Below are 20,333 nucleotides of genomic sequence, written 5' to 3' on the forward strand. Positions count from 1 at the left end.
TGATATGGGAATTCTTACTGGGCTGTAAAGCTCACACCCCTTCATCTTTCTTTTCTTTTCAGAGATACAGGATGTTCATGATTGGCCATGGCTTAAATTTATGGGTGAGCAGATGGATAGATAGAGTGTTATAGTACCCGATCAGAGAACTGAAGAAATTTAATTTGTACCTATACAAAATTTTATGAATTATTGTTGAAATTAATTGTTATGGATGTTAAGGTTGTAATATTTATTTTTGGCCTTGCATATTCTTTAGGACTTGCTCTAAGGAGTGTGCGGCCATCACGTATCCGACCCAGGTGTTGGGTTCGGGGCGTGACAGAATGGTATCAGAGCATAGGTTAGGATCATTAGGGATATGATATAAGTGATTGGAATATGACAGAATAATATCAGAGCTTAGGTTTAAAATCCCTAAGATTATGAAGTGATATTAAAACTTTATGTAAAGATCAGTAGGATGTGATGGAGTGGCATCCGAGCTTAGAGCTTAGGTTACGTTTATTTGGAGCAAATGATACCAGTGATTAGGATATGACAGAACAGTACTAGAGCCCAAGTTTAAGGTCACTAGGGATTGTCATATAAATGATATCAAAACTTTGGGAATATAATCACCAGAGTATGATTGATAATATCGGAGTTTAAGATTTTGATCATTAAAGGTATGATAGAATGATATTAGAGTTTAGGTTATGATCACTAGGAAATATGATTTAAGTGGTATTTGAGTTTAAGGTTATAATTATTCAGAATTATAATTCTAGTGATATCTGAACTTAGGTTATGATAAAATTCTTAATAATTTATATTTTCATCTTTGGATTAGATTCTTTAATTGTTGAAGATAGTGGAGTGTATTAATTATTCAAGTCAGAGTTCGGATTTCTGAATTGAAATAAGATATCTTGCTAGTATTAAATTTGGAATGACTTATACAAGGGACAAGATTTTGTATGGATAATAAGATTTTGTATGGATTTATTGATTAATATTAAGGATTGTGATGAAGAGAGCTCTATAAGAAATAATCAAGTTGATTCTACTCATAAGGATGTTGGCTTGAGTTCTTTTAGTTGTCAAGTTAGAATTAATTCTTTTAAAAAGAAAGATTGATTTAGAAATTATCTAAATGATTGTAAGGTAAATTTAAGATTAACTCCAATTGATTCTAGATATGTTGGATTCTTGAAGAGTGATGAAACTTATACAATAATTTCAAATATAGGAAGTAGATCAAGATTTAATTTTTATATGCTATACCCAAAAGTAGTAAAGATAAAGAAACTTAAAATTTTGCCCTAAGTTTTATATGAAATTTGAAGGTTGGATCTATCTAACATATAAGGATATTTTTATCTTTGATATAATTATATAATTTGATAAATTAAGATCAGAGTGCGCAGCAAAAACATGGTGGGTTAAATTGATTAGAAATATTAATTCTTTGATTTTGAAGATATGATGGAATACATTAGTGGCAAATAAGGAAGAATTTTATTGATAATGAAAGGATACTATAAATTTTGATCTAATCTGATCATAGTCGGATAATTTTGTCAGTAGTTTGCTTCATTGTAGATAATGCCAAAAACTCTAGATATCTCAAGTTTATTAATAGCTTGATAGTTTTGATATTAGTTCAAACTTAGAAAGTCCTGACATAGATCTCATATTTTTTTTAAAATTTAATATTATTACTCGAACTGATATAGAAGATTGAGATTTTTCTTAAGATGAGAGTCTACATATAAAATTTGTTAGAAGGTCAAGTGAAGAAAGAAATCGATGATTGTGAAGAGTGTCCGATGTTTGACCTTTATTTATTTTTCTATCAAGGATAGTCTGAGATAATTATGAATTTCGAGTGAAATGTATTAGACAAATAATGGTAGTATATTAATATAAGTCCAAAATGTTACAGTTCTTCAAAAAGTTGAGAAATCAATAAGAAGGGATGAGTTTGAGATTTCAAATAATTTTTGTTATAACAAGATCATGAGAAATAAATAATATATATGATATTATCGTAAGCTTGAGAATGACATGAAGAATGTATACTTTGAAAAAGATATCTCAAACGACATAATCTAATTTCGAGGACGAAATTATTTTAAGGAGGGGAGAATGTAACAATCCAGATTTAAAAAAAAAAAATAAATAAAAAATAGAGGAGGAAGACTCCTAGCCGGAGTCTTCTTCCTTCCCATCTCCGGCAAAATCGGATCGATAGAGTCCGATTAGGGGTAGGAAATCACCTCTATAAAATCCTCTTTCCCTCCCTTATGTCTCTACAATTAGTTTTGGAAAGATTTTTTTAGAAATTTGAGGGATTCTTCCAAGAGGATCCGCGGGTTCTTGATGGGAAAAAAAGGGGTTCACCGGAGCTTTTCTCAACCGCCGGAGCAAGGTAAGCCCCTCCCCTTCTTCCTCTCCCTCTTCCCTTTCTCCCCTGGCCCAAAGCCTCGCCGCCGGCCATCGTCTTTGCCGAAAATCAGTAGCGAAAGAATCCCCTGTTTTCTGAATCTTTCTTTGATTTTTGTCGGTCGAACCTTGCCGCCGACCGTCCATTGCCCACCGCCGCCTCCACCTGTTGTCGGATCTCCGGCCAAGCCGTCGGAGCCCGAGCCACCAAGCGGGGGGGGGAGGACCTCACGGTCTTCCCCTGTTTCAGCCAAGGGTGGCCGCGGGAAGAAAAGAAGAAAGGAAGAAGAAGAAAAGAAAAAGAAAAGAAAAAGGAAAAAGAAAAAGAAAAGAAAAGAATAAAAATAAAAATAAAATAAATAAAATAAAAAGAAGAAGAATGAGAGAATTTTCTTCTCTCTCCTTTCTCTCTTCTTTCTCTCTCTTTTCTCTCTCCTCTCTCTACCTTCTCTCTCTACATTTTCTCTCTCTAGATTCTCTCTCTAGACTTTTCTCTCTCTTTATGGATTTTATCTCTCTAGAATCTTTCTACTCTCTCTCTCTGATTGCATCATGAACCCTAGGATAAAATTGAGATGAAAATAAGATGATCTGAGATTGCTCCAAAATTCGTGCGATAGATCTGATCCTAGTCCGATTCTATTCGAAATTGTAACACTTGATTCATATTGAGTCACCCTGATAGGACCTCTGATGATCTCGATCATGAGTGCCTCATCAGAAGGATACGAAAGTTTCTCTCTCTACTTTCTCTCTCTACTTTCTCTCTCTAGAATTTTCTCTCTCTTCATGGATTTTTTCTCTCTAAAAGTCTTATGGATCAGTGGAGGATCCTAATACTTAGATAAATCCTAATTTTGATTAATCCTAAGAGAGATCCTCGATTTGTGTATTAGGATCAATTATCGGTAATTTCTATATATGTGATTTTTATATTTGATCAGGGTCATGAAGAGATACGATTGTCTGCATAAGATATCAAGTGGAATATCTTGTTAGAGAAATTTATAAATCAAAGAAGAACATCGATTTCTGTGTTTGGATCAGTCACCGGTAAAGGTAAGAATCTCTGTACATGATCACTATTATATATATGCTATTTTACTGTTGGTCTTGCATTATTGATTTTATATTGTCGGATTTGAGATCGATGAATTTATTATATCTGAGATACTGTTATTTGATTTTGAGCATGAGTATGTTATGTCAATATATATGTATCAGAGATTGATGGCATGATTATATGGATATGACATATCTGAATTGATCATAATGCAAGACAGAATTGATTGATGAAATCAACACATAATGATTAAATGAAAAGAAAGAGATATATGGTATGGACTAGCCTTGTCATGTGGAACAGCCGGCCAGGAGCTTATGCCTGGGACAGCCCGCCAGGAGCTTATGCCTGGGACAGCCCCCACTGGCTTACAGGTGGATCAGCCGGCCAGGAGCTCATGCCTGGGACAGCCCGCCAGGAGCTTATGCCTGGGACAGCCTCTCACGGGCTTTGGTACGTGGGACAGCCGGCCAGGAGCTCATCCTGGGACAGTCTTGAAAGACTTTTTAAAGTGGATTCGATCCGGATGATGACTGAGGTATAGACTTGGATAGTCCAGAGCCAGAAAGAAACTGTTAAAAATCATGTGATTATGAAAAGAGAAATGAAAGATAAGGCACGAAACAATTGTTGAACAAAAGTGTTTCACCTATTAATATATGATGATGCATCTATTTTGACAAGACAGCAAATTTATGAATGTTTGCATTATTCTGGACATTGAACATGAGATTTTATATTTTATTGCTATTCTTTATTTTCAGACATATTACTATATCAGTGTGATATGGGAATTCTTACTGGGCTGTAAAGCTCACACCCCTTCATCTTTCTTTTCTTTTCAGAGATACAGGATGTTCATGATTGGCCATGGCTTAAATTTATGGGTGAGCAGATGGATAGATAGAGTGTTATAGTACCCGATCAGAGAACTGAAGAAATTTAATTTGTACCTATACAAAATTTTATGAATTATTGTTGAAATTAATTGTTATGGATGTTAAGGTTGTAATATTTATTTTTGGCCTTGCATATTCTTTAGGACTTGCTCTAAGGAGTGTGCGGCCATCACGTATCCGACCCAGGTGTTGGGTTCGGGGCGTGACACTTGCAGAGTTTTGAGTAATCAAGGATCATCAACGTTCATTTAGTTTTTGTCAGGAGAAATAATATCTTATAGCGAGATTAGTTAACAGGACAAGATTAAGTGCGTCATGTGCAATGATATTCGCAAGACAGATAACTGAAATTTGGAGCTTGTTTTAAGTATGACTTGCAGAATCATAAGATAACTGGATATCCTTGAAACTATTTAAGAGGCCCAAGTCAGTTCAAAGACCTCAGACTATGAGAATTCAACTGGTCAAAATTTTTGCTGCTCAGACTCCTATTGCTTAGGTTCAGATAGCTTTTCAAGAGCAACAGAAGGGGTAAGACCATGCATTCAAGGCCATGGTTATATATTGGCTCTTCCGATTTGTAATCTAATAAGCTAGTTTCGACTTTGTACAAATGATGATAAGAATAGTGGTATTTGGGCATTATTATCTATTGTTTGACCTACGCCACTGAGTTAGGTGATCGTAGTCAAATGTTGGATGTATCGATTTGTAAAAAAAATATATTTTTGAAAAAGTATTATTCTTTAATATTTGTTATTATTAAATTTAATCCAATCAATTATATGTATTAAGTTTTGTTATGAATTAACATATTTTAATCCACTTTAAGGTATTATGTCATTTGCTGGACTAGCGTAGTTTTTTTTTTTTTTTTTTTTGAGAAATATGTAGAGAGTAGTGGAAAAAATCCACTACCCACCAATTTTATTCATAGAGAAAATTAAAAAAATTACAAACAGAACTTACAATGTTGAGGTTCTTGCTTAGCCAAAAGATAATATCAGACTTTATAATAGAAAAATTCCAAAGAAGACTTGTTAATTGTTTTAGTAAAGTATGAAGTTTGAAAAGTAAATACCAAAAACTAAAAAGGAGAGGCTCAGCGAGTAGTATTTGTTCAAAAAGTTAGTGAGTAGTATCTATTCAAAAAGTTACAGCAAGTTGGATCTTATGAAAATCACAATGCTGCACTCTTCATCATTGTCTCCTATCCCTACCACTGTAATACAATGGATAAAGAGCCAAGAGGTAGGATCAGATTATAGATAATGGAGTTTGACATGAGAAATCCATCCAAAACCAAGGATAGCACAGCCATAGTATGGGACAGAATTGGAGCAAGCGCTCAGTACCAAAACCAAGGATCAGATGATAGATAATGGAGTTTGACATGAGAAGTGCATCCAAAATCAAAGATAGCACAGCCATAGTATAGGACAGAATTAGAACAAGCGCTCAGTACCAACAGCATAACCTAAGTAGAGAACGGAGTATGTAGTATAGTATAAAATAAATCAAAGGAGGTTAATCATCCTAAACTCCAGAGATTAGCATCAGGTAATTTTTCTTTCAAAAGATTTTTGGTTAAAGAAACTGCACTAGAGAGTTTAGTGGATTCACAAAGAATGATCTATTCTTGAAACCGATGAATCACCTTTTTAAATATAGTCTCTTCCGTTGAACTTTCCTTAGAAAATTTCTAAAATTTCTTTCTTCCCAATAACCTGAGATCATAGTTGCCATCAGAATGAAGATTTGATTGAAGGATTTGAAATATTGTTTACACCAATTAGAGCAAAATTGTGATAAGGTAGATGGTACAGGAGGAGCTTTTAACCTATTCAGATCCAAAACCAGATTTTGGAAATAAAAGAGTAATTGATGAATAACTGATCCAAAGATTCAAGAGCATCATTACACAGAACATAGCCACCAACATTTTTACTTAGTTTTTTTTTGAATAAAGTTCTCTAATATTTAGTTTATTAGAGAATGCCAACCACAGCAAGTATTTAATCTTTTGTGGTAAAGTGCTTTTCCAGATCTTCTTGGTCATGGACCATCTAACACCTCTACAGCTAAGAAAGTTACATAAGGAACATGAAGAAAAATTATCAAAAGATTCTAACTGCCAAATAATCTTATCTTGATTCGCATTCAGCTGCACAATAGAGAGAATTGACAGTAAGTTGGATTTTTCTTACAAAACAGAGGAAGTCAAAGAAGTAGTTCGAATGCCCCAAGTTGGATCTTGAATTGTAGAAAGATGCCACATTTTCTTTTTTACCATAGCAGTGAGCATATAGATTAAAAAATAAAATTTTTAGAGGGACAAAACCAAGCCAACTATCATGCCAAAAGAATATTGTCAAGCCATTTCCTACCTCAAATTTAACTCTATTCCAAACCGATGGTAAGGAGTTGACCACATCTCACCACAACCTATAACAAAGTTTGCTAGGCTTCCAATTTTTCGTAAATTTGACCCTCTTAAGATAGGCACCAGAAATAATTTTTCTCCACCAACCAAGATCTTTTTTAATGAATCGCCAACCCCATTTTGCAAGGAAAGATTGATTGAGGGAGCAAAGATCTTTGATGCCCAGCCCACCTTCTTCTTTGGAAAGGCAAACCTTTGACTAAGAAACTTTACATGATATTGCATTGACTGATTCAGAGCCTTTCCAAAGAAAAGCTCTTCGAATTTTATTCAGTTCCTTGATGATCCATGCAGACAATTTATAGAGAGACAAAGTAGATTGGAAGAGAGGATAAGACAAAGTTAATCAAAGTGAATCTCACACCCATAAAAAGAAATTTACTTTTCTAATAATTAAGTTTAGAGTCAAATCTTTGAATGAGAGGTAGCCAGTTAGATTTCGACGTCCTCCATTAAGAGGTAACTCCAAATATTTAAAAGGCATAAAAGATTTGTAACAGTTAAGCCAAGAAGCCAAGTCAATATTGGACTCATCATTTGAGCCAACGACCGCTATAGAACTTTTTTGATGGTTGATGGCAAGACCCGTGAACAGCTCAAAAGATTATAAAATGATTTTCAAGATAGATATATTTTCACTTTTGGCTTTAGTAAAAATCAAAATATCATCAGCATATTGTAGTATTTTAGATCCACCAATTATATACCAATCGTCAAGACCATCAAAGATCTTACTTCTGGCTGCCTTGTTGAGAAGTTTACATAGAATGTCAGCAGCCAAGATGAAGAGGTATGGGGATGAGGGGTCTCCTTCGCGAATTCTTCTTTTACAAAAATCCATGAACCATGATCACCATTGAAGAGGACAACCACTTTGGAAGAGAAAAGAATATTTTTTACCCATCCACACCATTTAGGTGAAAAACCTCTGCCATTCAGCAGCTTCATCAGATAGTTTAGATCAATTTTGTCAAAAGCTTTTGAGAAATCTAATTTACATATAAACCCAAGCTCCCTATTCTTTTTAAAAAGATGGATGATTTCATTAGCATAAAGAATATTATCTAATACGGATCTACCTTTTATATAAGCTGTCTGAGCCATATCAACAAGATCATTTATGAAAGGTTTCAATCTTTCTATTAGAACCTTTGAGATCACCTTGATGAAACAGTGAATAAGACTAATTGGCCTGTAGTCAGTCGGACAGGGGGCCAATTCCTTTTTGGGTACGAGTACCAGGAAAGTGTAGTTGAGCTGAGAAAGATTTAGATTGAAATCATACAACTGTAGAAATAAGTAAAAAAAATCCTAACAGATAATATCCCAAAAGTATTGAAAGAAGCCAAAAAAAGAAACCATCGGGACCTGGGTTTTTGTCCACCTCAAAGCTGAAGATTGCATCTTTGATCTCCTCCTTTGATAAGGGACGATCAAAAGATTCAAGATTAAAAGAAAATGAGTAAAGTTCATTCTAATCCATGTCTAGACCACATTTAGTTGTTTTACCAAATAGATCTTTGAAATAATTAGAAAAAGCTTTCATCGTTTGATCATAGTCGTAAAGAGATTGTCCATTCCAGGAGATGTGGGTGATCCAATTGTTCTTCTTAAATCTTATGAAAAAATGGAGTATTATTATCTTCTTCTTTAAGCCATCTAATTTTTGCCAGTTGCTTCCAATAGATCACCTCATTTTTATAGATTTGGTGCAATTTTTCTTTGCAAGTCAAATGAAGTTGAAAATCTTCAGCAGAAAGACTAGTTTCCTCCAATCTATCCTTGGATCTTTTCAGGGAGTTCATCTTTCTCTTTAGAGGTGTTACGTCTTACCTCAGCACTCCAAGCTTTGAGTGCGTTTCTTGTATTTCGTGGTTTAATTACCAGAGAGGTGGCTGCATCATTGGTAGATATAGAGGATCTCCAAGCATTAGAAACCAGATAGATGAGCTGAATAGGAGTATGATCTGGATACGAGTTAGGGAGCGCAACTTGAATTGATTTAGAGCATAGGGTATCCCACTCAGTGGAGTAGAGAAAACGGTCGAGCTTCGCTGGGATAGGAGGGTCTCTGTGATTGCTCCATGTGAAAGTCTACCCTTTCAAAGGAGGATCAATTAATTGAAGAGATCTGATTAACCTAGAGAAGACCAATGTGACACAATGAGGTTGGGGATTACCATTCGTTTCCAATAATTTGTAAGTGGCATTAAAATCACCACCTACGACCCAGGGATCAGAGAAAGATTTTCGAACCTCAAAAAGCTCTTTCCAGAAATCGGAGTTCAGATCAGTTGGGCCAAAAACAACAGTAAAGTCCCAAGTGGAGAAAAGAAATAGATCCTTCCATTGAACAGAGATGGATAAAATACGAACATCCTTTTTAAGAAGAGATAGTCTATTGGAATTCCAGCCAAGTAAGATACCTCCAGCAGCCCCTCTCGCATCTAAGGAGATCCAAGAGTCAATCTGTCCTCCAGAAAGAGATCTGAAGATAGAAGGAGTAGGTGCGTCGATTTTTGACTCCTGAAGACCAACCACACAGCAATTTGAAGAGATGATAGTATCTCGAACAGCTCTTCTGTTCGACGGGTCTCCCAACCCCCTAACATTCCATATTAGTATAGACATGTATAGAAGAGAGATCCACAACCGAATGCTGAAGTTTCAGAAGCAAGGAAAGATGGAAGACGTGACCAGAACCAATATAGAAAGCTAATTTGAAGTAAAGAGACAAGAGAGATTTTTCTATTGATCTCATAGGGACAAATTGGTCAACTGAGCTAAGAACTTCTGCAATCAAAGAGCAGAGTTAGATCTTTCCTTCTCCATGGAGAGAATCCGTTGAACGCAATTTTCAGTATCAGTGTGAGGAATAATAATGCCGCAGGATTTGATCCCGTTAAGCAGAGTATTAGGAGACACATCATGAAGAGGCAAAGGATCTCTGACCTGATTTGTATTGTTCTCCTCTGTGTTTGAGGTGCTACCTGACCCAGCATCAAGCAAGGCCTTTTGTTTTTTTTGATGACCGTAGACGAGCAGTTGCTTCCCGAACAGCGAGACGTCGAAGAGATCTTCTAGAGCAAGGGGCAACCGCCGACTCTTGTGCGGTGTCAAGAACATCCTCACCATCAGCAATATTGGGAGTAAGGACCTGAGTCTTCTCCATAGACACTTAGACAGGGGGTGATCAAGAAGAACAAGGGCCCTGGTCAAGTCATAATGGCGCTCTGCATTTGAATCCGAGGCCCCAGGGTTCCAAGACTGCAGTCAACCCAAGGTCTCCCGACTGGACCTGGTCAACAGCAGCCGGCACCTCCAGACTATGAGCCACTGATGAACCCAAATCAGAGATTCTAAGTGGGCCAGACCCATTGGATTGAAGAAGAATTGGGTCGAGATATGTCTGGCTCTTCCAGCCCGGATCCGAAGATAGGATGGCTTCGCATCGAAGATCAGGGTCAGGAGAGTTCCTTTCAGCCATCCCAGCATTTAATGAGAGTTGCAGGGGAGGAACTGATGGTGGCAGCGAGGAAGAAGGCGGCAACTCTGGAGCCAAAGATATTAAATCCTCAAGGAAGCCTGAACGCGCAACAGATTCACTTTTGCTGCGAAAGGCGGCAGCTGATGGGTTAGGTGATCGAGATGGAGAACTTTGTGAAAAGACGTTCCCCAGAGTTCCATCGCCTCCTGCTTCGATTTTTTCTGAGTTGGCTCGCTCTAGATCAAGCGAGTTAGCAACGTGACTCGGAGTCCACTCGTGAGCCTGAGCAGGTATGGCTGTCGAGTGACCCGATTGAGATCGCCGATTAACAACCTTCGTACCCATCTCTTTTGGGTGCAACCGGCCAACAAGAGGTGGGGTTACAATTGTGGAGGAGTCCCCAAACTCCAAGGAGGAAAATGTCCGACGGTGGAGAGGCACGGTCTTCCACCTTGGAAAGGTCAAAGGTAATCTTGTAACCAAAACCACCACAGAAAAGATTGGGGGATACAGTGAGGGTTCTCAGTAAATAAAGAGATCACCAAGGGGTTTTGATCCACAAGCCCAGTGTCCAGAGAATCGATTTTGTCAAGGAGACCCAAACAAGAGATAATTCTAGTGATCGATTCATGATTTCTGCAGAAGGCCGGTAGACCCGAAATGAATAATACGACTTTGTGAGAGAGCTGAACGCTTTTGCGATTTTGATATACCGACCAAGGAGAGATTGAGAAAGAGAAGTGTGGTGTATAATAGTCTCCATGAATGGAAGCTTGAAGCACCTCTTTTCTGCTGGAGAAGGGAACAAAGTATCTATTCTTTCCTATTGATTGAGGGTTCCACTCTCGATTAGGATTAAGAATCTTCAACCCTTTAATCAGCTGGGCATAAGAGATGGGGTAATCGTTTAGAGTTGAGACATGAACAACCCCAGAGCGCAGGGCCTCCAGAAGAGAAGCTCTAGCTTCCAAATCCAGCGGAAGACAAACACAGCCATCCAAAGGTCCATTGGGGAGATTCAGTATGGAACCTTGAATAAAAGAGGGAGAAGAAGAACAAACTCATAGACGAGTCCCCAAAACTCTTGCATCGAAAGCACAGTAAACCATTTCGACACTCTCTTTTGTAGTGTCCAGATCCACCACATTGAAAACAAGAACCTTTCTTCAGAAGAAAGTTCTTGATTCTTGCAGATCCACCGGTTTTTGAGGTCGCTTGGGTCAGGGTGTTCTTACCACTAAGATCTGTGGAGAAGACCAGGAGAGAAGAGGGGAAACCATTATTCTTCCTCTGGCCAAGTAGGACCGCGTTGGCCCCGGTGAGGTAGACCCTTGAGTCGTCTCGCCAAGACTTCTGTTGCTTTGTGTTGGTGGGATGGCTTGAAGGGAAGGAGGGCGAAGGATTCCTCCTAGATCTCCTGACTCCTCTCATCTCCTCGCAGCTGCTGGATTTCTGGTCAAATGTATGACTAGTGTAGTTCATTATTGTTTTTCTCTGTTTTTCGATTTTGACATGCTGGTTTGCCAGAAGATCTTAATTTTTTTAGGATTAAGATTATTTCGTTGCTGATTTAAAATTATTATGAAATAATTAGATTTGTTATTTAGATAGCCTTGTGTGTCTATTATGCTCTGGATGATTTAGAGAGCGATATCAACCCTAATGATGGTAAAAGGGGAAAAAAAAAAAAAAGCAATAAAGCATACCCCAGCATAATATGGCATGGGTAAAAGATTGGTCCAGAACTTGTTAAAAAAAAGATTGATGAACAAAATTATCCTGATATAGAATCGTTGGTAAACATGAAGGCATTTTGCAAACAGAGAGAATCAATTCGTTTGGGAACTACAGCAATATATTGCATCCAAAATTCATGCTTGTGATTCGAGAACAGAATAAACCGGCTGAAGTCTGGAACAAAGCATCCGTTACCCTATATGAAATATGAAACCGGTTTATTACCCAAAAAACAAAATGAAACCGGTTCGGAAACACACATGCAGAGTCCGACTAGTTAAGAAACAAAATAAACTCCCAATTCACATCCCAACCCTGAATGGAAGACTGGCCATCAGTAACTATAATCTCCTGCAGTTCCACTAGACTGAAACGACGGCGAGCTTGTCGTCGGCTTCACCTGCCTGCAGAACCTGGCAATGTGGCCAGACTTGCCGCAATTATAACATGCTCCTGCCTTCCGCTTCTTCCCGATCGTCTTCCTCAAGGACAGCGCTTTACATCCCGCATTGTCCCTCTTATCAACTCCTTCGTCCTCCTTCACCAATCTATTAAACGCCTCCTGTTGTCGAATCCGCCAGCAGACCTCGTCCATGGACATGTCCCTCTCCTTTTTTAAAAGATCGACAGGTTCCTTGTACCAGGAGGGCGGCAATACTAACATCAACTGCTTGACCAGATACGTCTCGGGTAATCCGTCGCCCTGGGACTTGGCTTCGCTGGCGAGGGCATGAAACTTGGCCACCTGCTCGAGGACGGGCTCCTCGTCGACCATCACGAAGCGCGTAAGCCGGCGGAAGGAGGTGTTGGGTTCGACGCCGTAGGTGTACTGGAGGGCGTCCCAGAGGTCCTTGGCCGTGGAGCGGTGGACGTGGAGATCGAAGACGCGGTCGGCGAGGGTGTGGAGGATGTGGCCACGGCAGAGGGCGTCGTCGCGGTCCCACTGCTTGGCGGCGTCGGTGGAGGAGGGGCGGCGATCGGAGAGGACGTGGGCAATGTCGAGGGTGAGGAGGCGGAGGAGGATGGACTCCCGCCAGCGGCGGAAGTGGTTCCTACCGTTGAAGGGCTCGATGGGTAAGAAGCAGTGGGTCAGGGTCGGTAAGGACGCCATGGAGTTTGCTTCTCTGTTTCTTCTCTCCCAAAACCGACCGACGAAGATCGCAGAAATACCAGTTAGATTAGCTATGGCAGATGGATTACTTACCGGGGTTGCTCGAACTCGGGGAAGTTTATTTGGGAGGGCAGGGACGAAGAAGCCTCTGTTTTGCGGGGACTCGCCTTGGTTGGGAGTTGGGACTCTTTACGACGCGGCACTGCTTTGGGGATTTTTTTTAATGAAAAAATAATCCATCCAAACTTACCAATAAAAAGAGCGTATAAAAGGCAAAATGCGTAGAAAAGAAGGAAAAATCTTATGTCAATATTTGAAATTTAAAACCAAATTCCCTTAGCATTTATTTGAAATCTAAATTCCTTTCTGTATCAAAATATTTTAAAATTTAAAACCTCAATCTTACTACCGTGGGGGGTGGAATATGGTAGACCATCCGAGATAGATAAGTAGTATTAGACCAAATCTTATTTAGTTGGCCGTCTATTTGTAACTAGATCAGCTCACAAAAATCTCATTAGGATGAAGAGAAAAGACCCATCGGCTGTCCAACATCGAAAAAGGAAAGAGAAAGGAGGAAGAGAGCAGATACTTGTCACTCTTATATGGAGGAGGAAAGAAGAAAATAAGGGAGAAAGGATACTTTTGGGGTTGAAGAAAGGAAGGAGAGTGAGGAGGGGGGAAGGAGGGCCCAACTAATTACATCGAAGGGAATAACTCTGGGAAGAGAGAGAAGGGAGTCCAGTGACTAATCTAATGTTGAGGAAGACCGACGATGATAGTTCAGTATAAAGAGACTAAAGAGGGGGGAGATGCTTAACTAGAGGAGGGGCTGGCCAACACTTGGTACCATTAAGGAAGGAATGGGAGAGAAAGAGTATAAGAGTGGCTCAGTCGGCCATCTTTGGAGGGGGAAGAGGTGAATATCGGCAATGACCCAATAGCGATGTCGGGAGTGAAGAAAAGAGGAAAAGAGTCTAGCGGCTGGATCATACTAATGACAAAAAATATGGCATCAGAAGAGAAATCGGATCAGGATGTCGCCACTAAAACATAACAACATTGAGGTCGGAAAAGAGAAGAGAAAAACAGCCAGAAATAAAATGAGGTGAGAGAGAGAGACTTGCAAAGAAGGAGGGGGAGAGAGAGAGAGAAGAATGTGGGATGGTGGAATATGGCTCTTGGTTGAAATTGGGCTCGAAAAAAAGAGAGGAGAGTAGAGAAAAAATAGAGAGAGAGAGAGGAGATAGAAAAAAATAAGAAGGGAAGGGAGGGATGGAGGGATGGAGGGAGAGAGAGAGGATCAGGCGGGTGGCCATTGGAGAAAAAACTTCTTAGAGGGGGTGCTCGAGGAATTAGGGATCTAACTTTGGAAGATAAATTGATGCCAGAACGTGGGGTGAAAATATGGGATGAAACATGACGAGTGTTTCAATGGAGATTCTATCTTGGGATAGAGGTAATCTGATATGCATAAAATAAATTTTATATTAAATTATTATATTTAATATAAAAAAAGATGAAAGAGGTGATAAAATAAATTCATGATATTTATTTTTTATGTTAGATTACCGATAATATAAATTTATTATATTTTCAATGAAAACATGCTCATTTATATTATATTAATTATATTATATAATTAATATTAGTTGTATCAATATATTAGGAATATGTTAGCATATTGAAAAGCTAGGAATATTTTTGAAATAGATAGTAATTTTTATAATCTTTGTAACCATCAACAACCATATTTCATAAAAAGAAATATCATTGTAGATGGTTACAAAGATTACAAAAGTTGCCATCTATTTTAAAAATTTTGCAAACTTTTCAATATATTAATATATTGATGGGAGGCCATTATAATGGCATACCGTGTTATTTCAAGTGTCATATGGAATATATATATTTTTTATTTAGTCAAACTAGGAGGAACTAATCTTTATCTACTGTATTTTATATCAATCCCCTTCTTGGTGGAACCCGATACACCGCTGGAGGATAAGAATGTGGTACCGGTGGTCGGTAGATGAACGAGGGGAAGGAAACGGACACACTTGCCACTTGGAAGTCCGTAACATAAACCCGTTTCTCACAGCGTTTCACCGTATCCGATTTCGTTTCTCGTTTTAGCTAAGCTGTTAGCTTTCGGAACATGGAAGTAAATCCGGCAAAAATACCATTGGGGCGCTGCTTGCTCCCACTCTCTGAACAAAGAAGAGAGGGGACTTGCAATCGACTAGAATGGCGTGCTTTAATGCACCGGCTTCGTTATCTCCTCTTCTCCCTTCTCTCCCCCACCACCTCCCTTCCTCATCGTTACTCTTTACCCGTCGTCGCCTATCTTCGACACCACCTCTCCCTTCAAGATTTCATCGCTCTTTCCCACTTATATCACCTTCTCTCCCACCATTCTCATCCCTACCTCATTCAATCCAACTCCTCTGCAGGGCCGCAGAATACGCCGAGTACAAATTCCCCGACCCGATTCCCGAATTCGCCGAAGCTGTAAGTTTTGGTTTCGATGATTACACCACTGGTTCTTTGCCATTTATCAATCTTTTTTTCTTTTTTTCCTATCTTATCGTCTGTTGAGATGGGAAGACATCTCAGTTATCTCTCTTTAGTAACGGATTTTTTTCGACGGAGTCTGCGATTCTTATTGTTTCTCATGGCAACGAATTCTTGAAGCTTTATTTTTTTTTGTTAGTATTGTTGTTGTGAATAGATTTTAAATTAACTGGGCATATGATTTTATCTTAAGTTTGTTTGCAATTAATTTTGGGTTCAGGAGACGAGCAAGTTCAGGATTCATATGTTGCAAAGGCTGACAAAGAAGAACGAATATTTTGGAGACCATGTCGAAGAAATCGTCGGCATCTGCACTGAGGTAAGATGTTCCTCAAAATGTTGAGATCCTCGAAATGTTGTTCTATACTCTTGAAACTGACCAATACTGATGCTCACCAATAAAATTAGATGATGCAATTAGCGAGGTAACATGCTATTAGCATTGCATTGGGACAATGAACTAGTTATTACATTGTTGTTTATTCACAAGAGGTATTTCCATCTCTTTCGCATGGTTTGTTAATCTTGCTTTTAATTAACCTGCAATTGTCAATGTTCCATTCCTCGTGTGATGAAAAATATAACTCTTTTTTCTTCGATGGAAATCACCTACTTTGCTTATTTAGATAATGTTAATATGAAAGAATTTTCAACCACATGTTTCTTCTTATGAGAATCTTCGTAATATTAAATGGGGTGTAGCATGTCCGTCATGCATGTGTCAAATATTGGTCTATTTTATTTATAGTGATAGAAAGATAGGCCAAGTCATAATATACCAATGATGACATCATATGAAGCCAAGGTTTAGAAAATTTTCAAGGTTTAAAGCTGTTGTGGATAACTTAAAATTGGTTGGGTGGAAATACAGGGTAGTATTTATGCTATTCTCTTGATACTTGATTGGCATGTCACAGAGTAATCATCTCACACACACAGAATAACATGATATTGGATAGAATTGCCTCAGAAGATGTTTTCCTTTCCAAAAAAGATGAACTGTCAAATAGTAAAGAGAAGTAATTCTTTGATTCAATTATGATATATTTGTGTACAGATGTCAAAGGTAAAAAGGACTATTCTACATGGTGCTAGTAGGCTATACTGAGAATCAAGGTTTTAAATACCAGTACTGAACCTTGTACCCTTTTTCTGTTGAAATGGTATGACATTTGTATGGTATAGTTATTGATAGTATATATCAAAACCAACAGCTTCAAAAAGACTGAAAAGCCATGGATATGGACTGGTACAGTTGATATAGTATTAGTTCACAGTGGATACAGCCAATTTGTACAGACATAGATGGTTTTGGCATCCAAATGACTGTACTTGTGGCAAATTTTATGCTGAAATGGTGCAATACCATACCTCAACCTGCTGGTTTTTAAATCCTTGGTAAGCACTAAGATGATCTACTTTTCTTTGAAGTAGAAAATGGACATCTAAACCAAAATACTTAATCTCTTATACAAGCATGGAGTTATGGTCTTATTTTCTTTGTTTACACTTTGATCTAAGTTTTTGAGTTTGTGATCTCTTAACTTTCTTTGAGGTTTATCGAAGTGCTTCTATCTAGGTTCATTTGATCAATGACCAATTGTTTTGACTCATGAGAATATAGGTGCAATAAAGAGAGTTACTTTTGGGTTCACTCTAGGGCATTGTACCTCTTAACTAGAATTTTTCATGTTTCACAATGGACAGGATTATTAGGATTAGATTTGAGTGTAGAAGAATGTGCCATGCTAGCCTGTCTTCTTGTACCTTGATGTTGGATTCTCATAATAGAAGAAAAGACCAAGACAAGGTGATTTGGTGTCATCCCTCTGTATTAATTTGCTCTTGGATATTCTTAATAAGTCATGTGCTTAAGTGAATATTGAGGGGCTATTCTGGAGTTTAGATTGGTGCAGGCATACCATTGACATTACCATCTTCAATAACAAATGTTCCAAGAATTATTTGGAGATGTTCGAAATTGTTTTTTGTTTTTTTTTTTGGCTTTGCCTTGAATATATGATATGACTGAGTATGAGTCATAGCAAGATATCTCTTGTTGAGATCGTACTGTGGGTTGAAGTTTTACTGAAGTGAAATATTTGGGTGATTATGACTGTGGACCACGAGATAGGATCAGTACTCCTTATTTCAGTCTATTTTGGACGGAACACTATAAAAAGGTTCAATTGTGCAAAACTGCAAATTGTTGGTTTCATATGAAACGTATCATGTTTTGTCTCAGACCGAGACAAATGGGGAGTCAAAGTTTTCAATCAGTTGACTAAAACCAGGCATACAAACTGGTTTTAACCACTTTCAAATAAAATTTTCATTTTTGGTGAAATGATCTGAACCAGAATTTAGTCAAAAAGGAAGGTTTTTTTTTTCTTTTGTAAGAAGGGTAACCTCTGAGTGCATGAAAAGTAGAATTATGATAATTATAAGCTGAAGTCTCTGTTAAGTGTGTATGTGTAGAACTAATAAACAGGTTCTCTAAGTAATAATCTTTCTGCAGCAATATGCATAGAACAAAGGAACATGAATTAGCTGAGATGTACTAGATTTTAAACAAATTTTCTAAGTGAAAACTGGAGATTCGGATGTATTAGCTGTGAAAGTTAGCATTCTTAATAGATGGAAGTTTCTTGAAGTTTGAATTTTAAAGGCTTCCCTGTATTTGTTATTTAATCTCTCTTTGTTTACCAGTTATGTCAATTTTCAGATTAGCTATAAAACAGAAGAAAATCTGTTGCATTTTGTCTTTACCATAGTGTATTTTGAACTTTTGTGATCTTTTATTATAATTAGTCTGCAGATTCTCAAAAACTAAACTCACTTGCTCTTGTAGATCTTAATATTCATCCCAAAAAATTTGGTTAGTCGTATCCACCATAACATTTTTATAAAGCAATAGACTCATGGACTTGAGTGGTTATTCCCAGATACTACTCTTGAAATGACCTCTTTTAATGTGAGAGTTCTGATTATGTTTTCAATTTCCAAATAATCCAAAAAGTTAGCTTTTATCACTGTGGTAGTTGGCAAGCCTTTTCCTCTTATGTTCTGCAGTAATTTCATGCCCTCCATGAACTGCTTTGTCCTATGGTCTCCAAGTTTTGACTGTAGCTGCATATGTTAATTACATCATTTATTTTGGCTGTATAATTCCTTGTTTGGTAGGAAGCAATCATCTTTTTCTGAACTTGTCATTAGCTTTCGATATTTCAGTATCTAGATGACATTTGTGCTTGTACCCAAAAAAAAAAAAAAAAACATTTGTGCTACTGTGGCAGATCTTGAGCAACTTCTTGCACACAGAGTATGGTGGCCCAGGGACTCTCTTGGTAATACCCTTCATTGACATGGCTGATACGATTAGAGAAAAAGGACTTCCGGGGGCACCACAAGCTGCCCGTGCTGCGGTAGTCTGGGCCCAAAAGCATATTGACAATGACTGGAAGGAGTGGACTAGAGATAGTGACTCAGACTAAACCCTACTCAATACTAGGTTTTGACATCTTGGGAACTTGGGCTATAGAGAAGGTTAACGTGAACCCCATAAGGCTTTCATTGCAATGAATCAAATATGTAAACTAGATAGCATTACCATGATGAAGCAGATGTGTAACTGGATTTGTTATATAAAGAAGAAGACTCCCTGTTCTTCTGTTGTCATGTTGGACTTTGATTGATCAGTGTGAGGACATGGTGGTGGTCTTTGCGTGCTGATTGGTGGCGGGTATTGAATGATGATTCCGGATTGGCTATTGGAAGCATGCTTTTCTCTTGAAATTGCATGACAGACAGATGGGGCTGATGTTGTTAGATGGAAAAACTGAGCAAGGACGTCTGAGTTCTACTTGTGTTGTTTGAGAGTTTCCTTTTCAAGCTAACGTGCCACAGGCTTGGTCTGACATAAAAAACTTGATATAACTCTATGCCAGTCGGAGAACCAGAACTGATAGTCTCTCCCCCAGCAGTCAGCTATACATACATATGAGTGTATATTTCTGTTAATCAAGAGGGAGGCTAAGAACTTGGTATGTATACGCAAAGTATAGAAAGAAGGGAAAATAGATTGCTAGGTTAGTGCATCATCTCTCAACCAAATGGAACTTGATCGCAAGGCCATGTAACATAATGAGAGGAGTAAACTTTGTGTCGAGAATTTAGAAGCCTCTAGAAGATATTGTTTGGTTAGAAAACGTTACAAAATAAAGCATATAATATAATCTACAAGTGATGGAGCTGGAAAACACAAATTCATTGATATGCCAGTGTTATTACATGATATAAGTTTTTACAGGTGGACTCTGCTGTTCAGATGCTTGCCTGACATCTTCATTTGATCCTAGCTAATCATCAAGTATATATGCTGCACTTTGGGTGATCGATCTGCCTCTATATCCAGGAATCCAGTTTTGAAATCGTCATTCCTACCATGGACCGTATCGCTTCTGTAATTTTGCTAGAACCTGCGATCTCCTCGACACCCTCCTTCCATTTTTTCTCCCTAGCTGCTATAAAGCCGGCATTTTAAACTTTAGAGGGCCAAATTATGTCTTATAGTCATATGAATAGCCTAAAAC

At 38.1% G+C, this 20,333-nt stretch overlaps 2 protein-coding genes across 5 annotated transcripts; one reads left to right on the forward strand and one right to left on the reverse strand.

The window, feature by feature from the left end:
• Nucleotides 1-12,390: 12,390 nt before the first annotated feature.
• On the reverse strand, nt 12,391-13,167 carry LOC105039391 (uncharacterized). The gene has a single exon (XM_010915530.3). The coding sequence runs from the start codon at nt 13,165-13,167 to the stop codon at nt 12,391-12,393; it is 777 nt and encodes a 258-aa protein (XP_010913832.1).
• Nucleotides 13,168-15,323: 2,156 nt separating this feature from the next.
• LOC105039165 (protein PLASTID REDOX INSENSITIVE 2, chloroplastic) lies at nt 15,324-20,095 on the forward strand. 4 transcript variants are annotated; one of them, XM_073244764.1, is made up of 3 exons: nt 15,324-15,678; nt 15,962-16,060; nt 20,051-20,095. In XM_073244764.1, exons 1-3 carry the CDS (start codon nt 15,415-15,417, stop codon nt 20,078-20,080), a joined length of 393 nt encoding a protein of 130 aa, XP_073100865.1. In that variant the 5' UTR covers nt 15,324-15,414; the 3' UTR covers nt 20,081-20,095. The 4 variants fall into 4 exon arrangements, with proteins under 4 accessions (XP_073100865.1, XP_010913506.1, XP_073100863.1 ...); XM_010915204.3 differs by lacking the exon at nt 20,051-20,095 and adding an exon at nt 19,038-19,419 and having other exon boundaries at nt 15,325-15,678; XM_073244762.1 differs by lacking the exon at nt 20,051-20,095 and adding an exon at nt 19,063-19,198 and having other exon boundaries at nt 15,325-15,678.
• Nucleotides 20,096-20,333: the final 238 nt, after the last annotated feature.

The sequence above is a fragment of the Elaeis guineensis genome, chromosome 1 (genome assembly GCF_000442705.2).
Source record: "Elaeis guineensis isolate ETL-2024a chromosome 1, EG11, whole genome shotgun sequence".
NCBI classification, from domain to species: domain Eukaryota; kingdom Viridiplantae; phylum Streptophyta; class Magnoliopsida; order Arecales; family Arecaceae; genus Elaeis; species Elaeis guineensis.

Coding starts and splice junctions, on each gene's coding strand:
- LOC105039391 (XM_010915530.3), bottom strand. CDS start 13,167: ATGGCGTCCTTACCGACCCTGACCCACTGCTTCTTACCCATCGAGCCC.
- LOC105039165 (XM_010915204.3), top strand. CDS start 15,415: ATGGCGTGCTTTAATGCACCGGCTTCGTTATCTCCTCTTCTCCCTTCT. Junction 15,679..15,961: donor TTCCCGAATTCGCCGAAGCT/GTAAGTTTTGGT, acceptor TTTTGGGTTCAG/GAGACGAGCAAGTTCAGGAT. Junction 16,061..19,037: donor TCGTCGGCATCTGCACTGAG/GTAAGATGTTCC, acceptor CTACTGTGGCAG/ATCTTGAGCAACTTCTTGCA.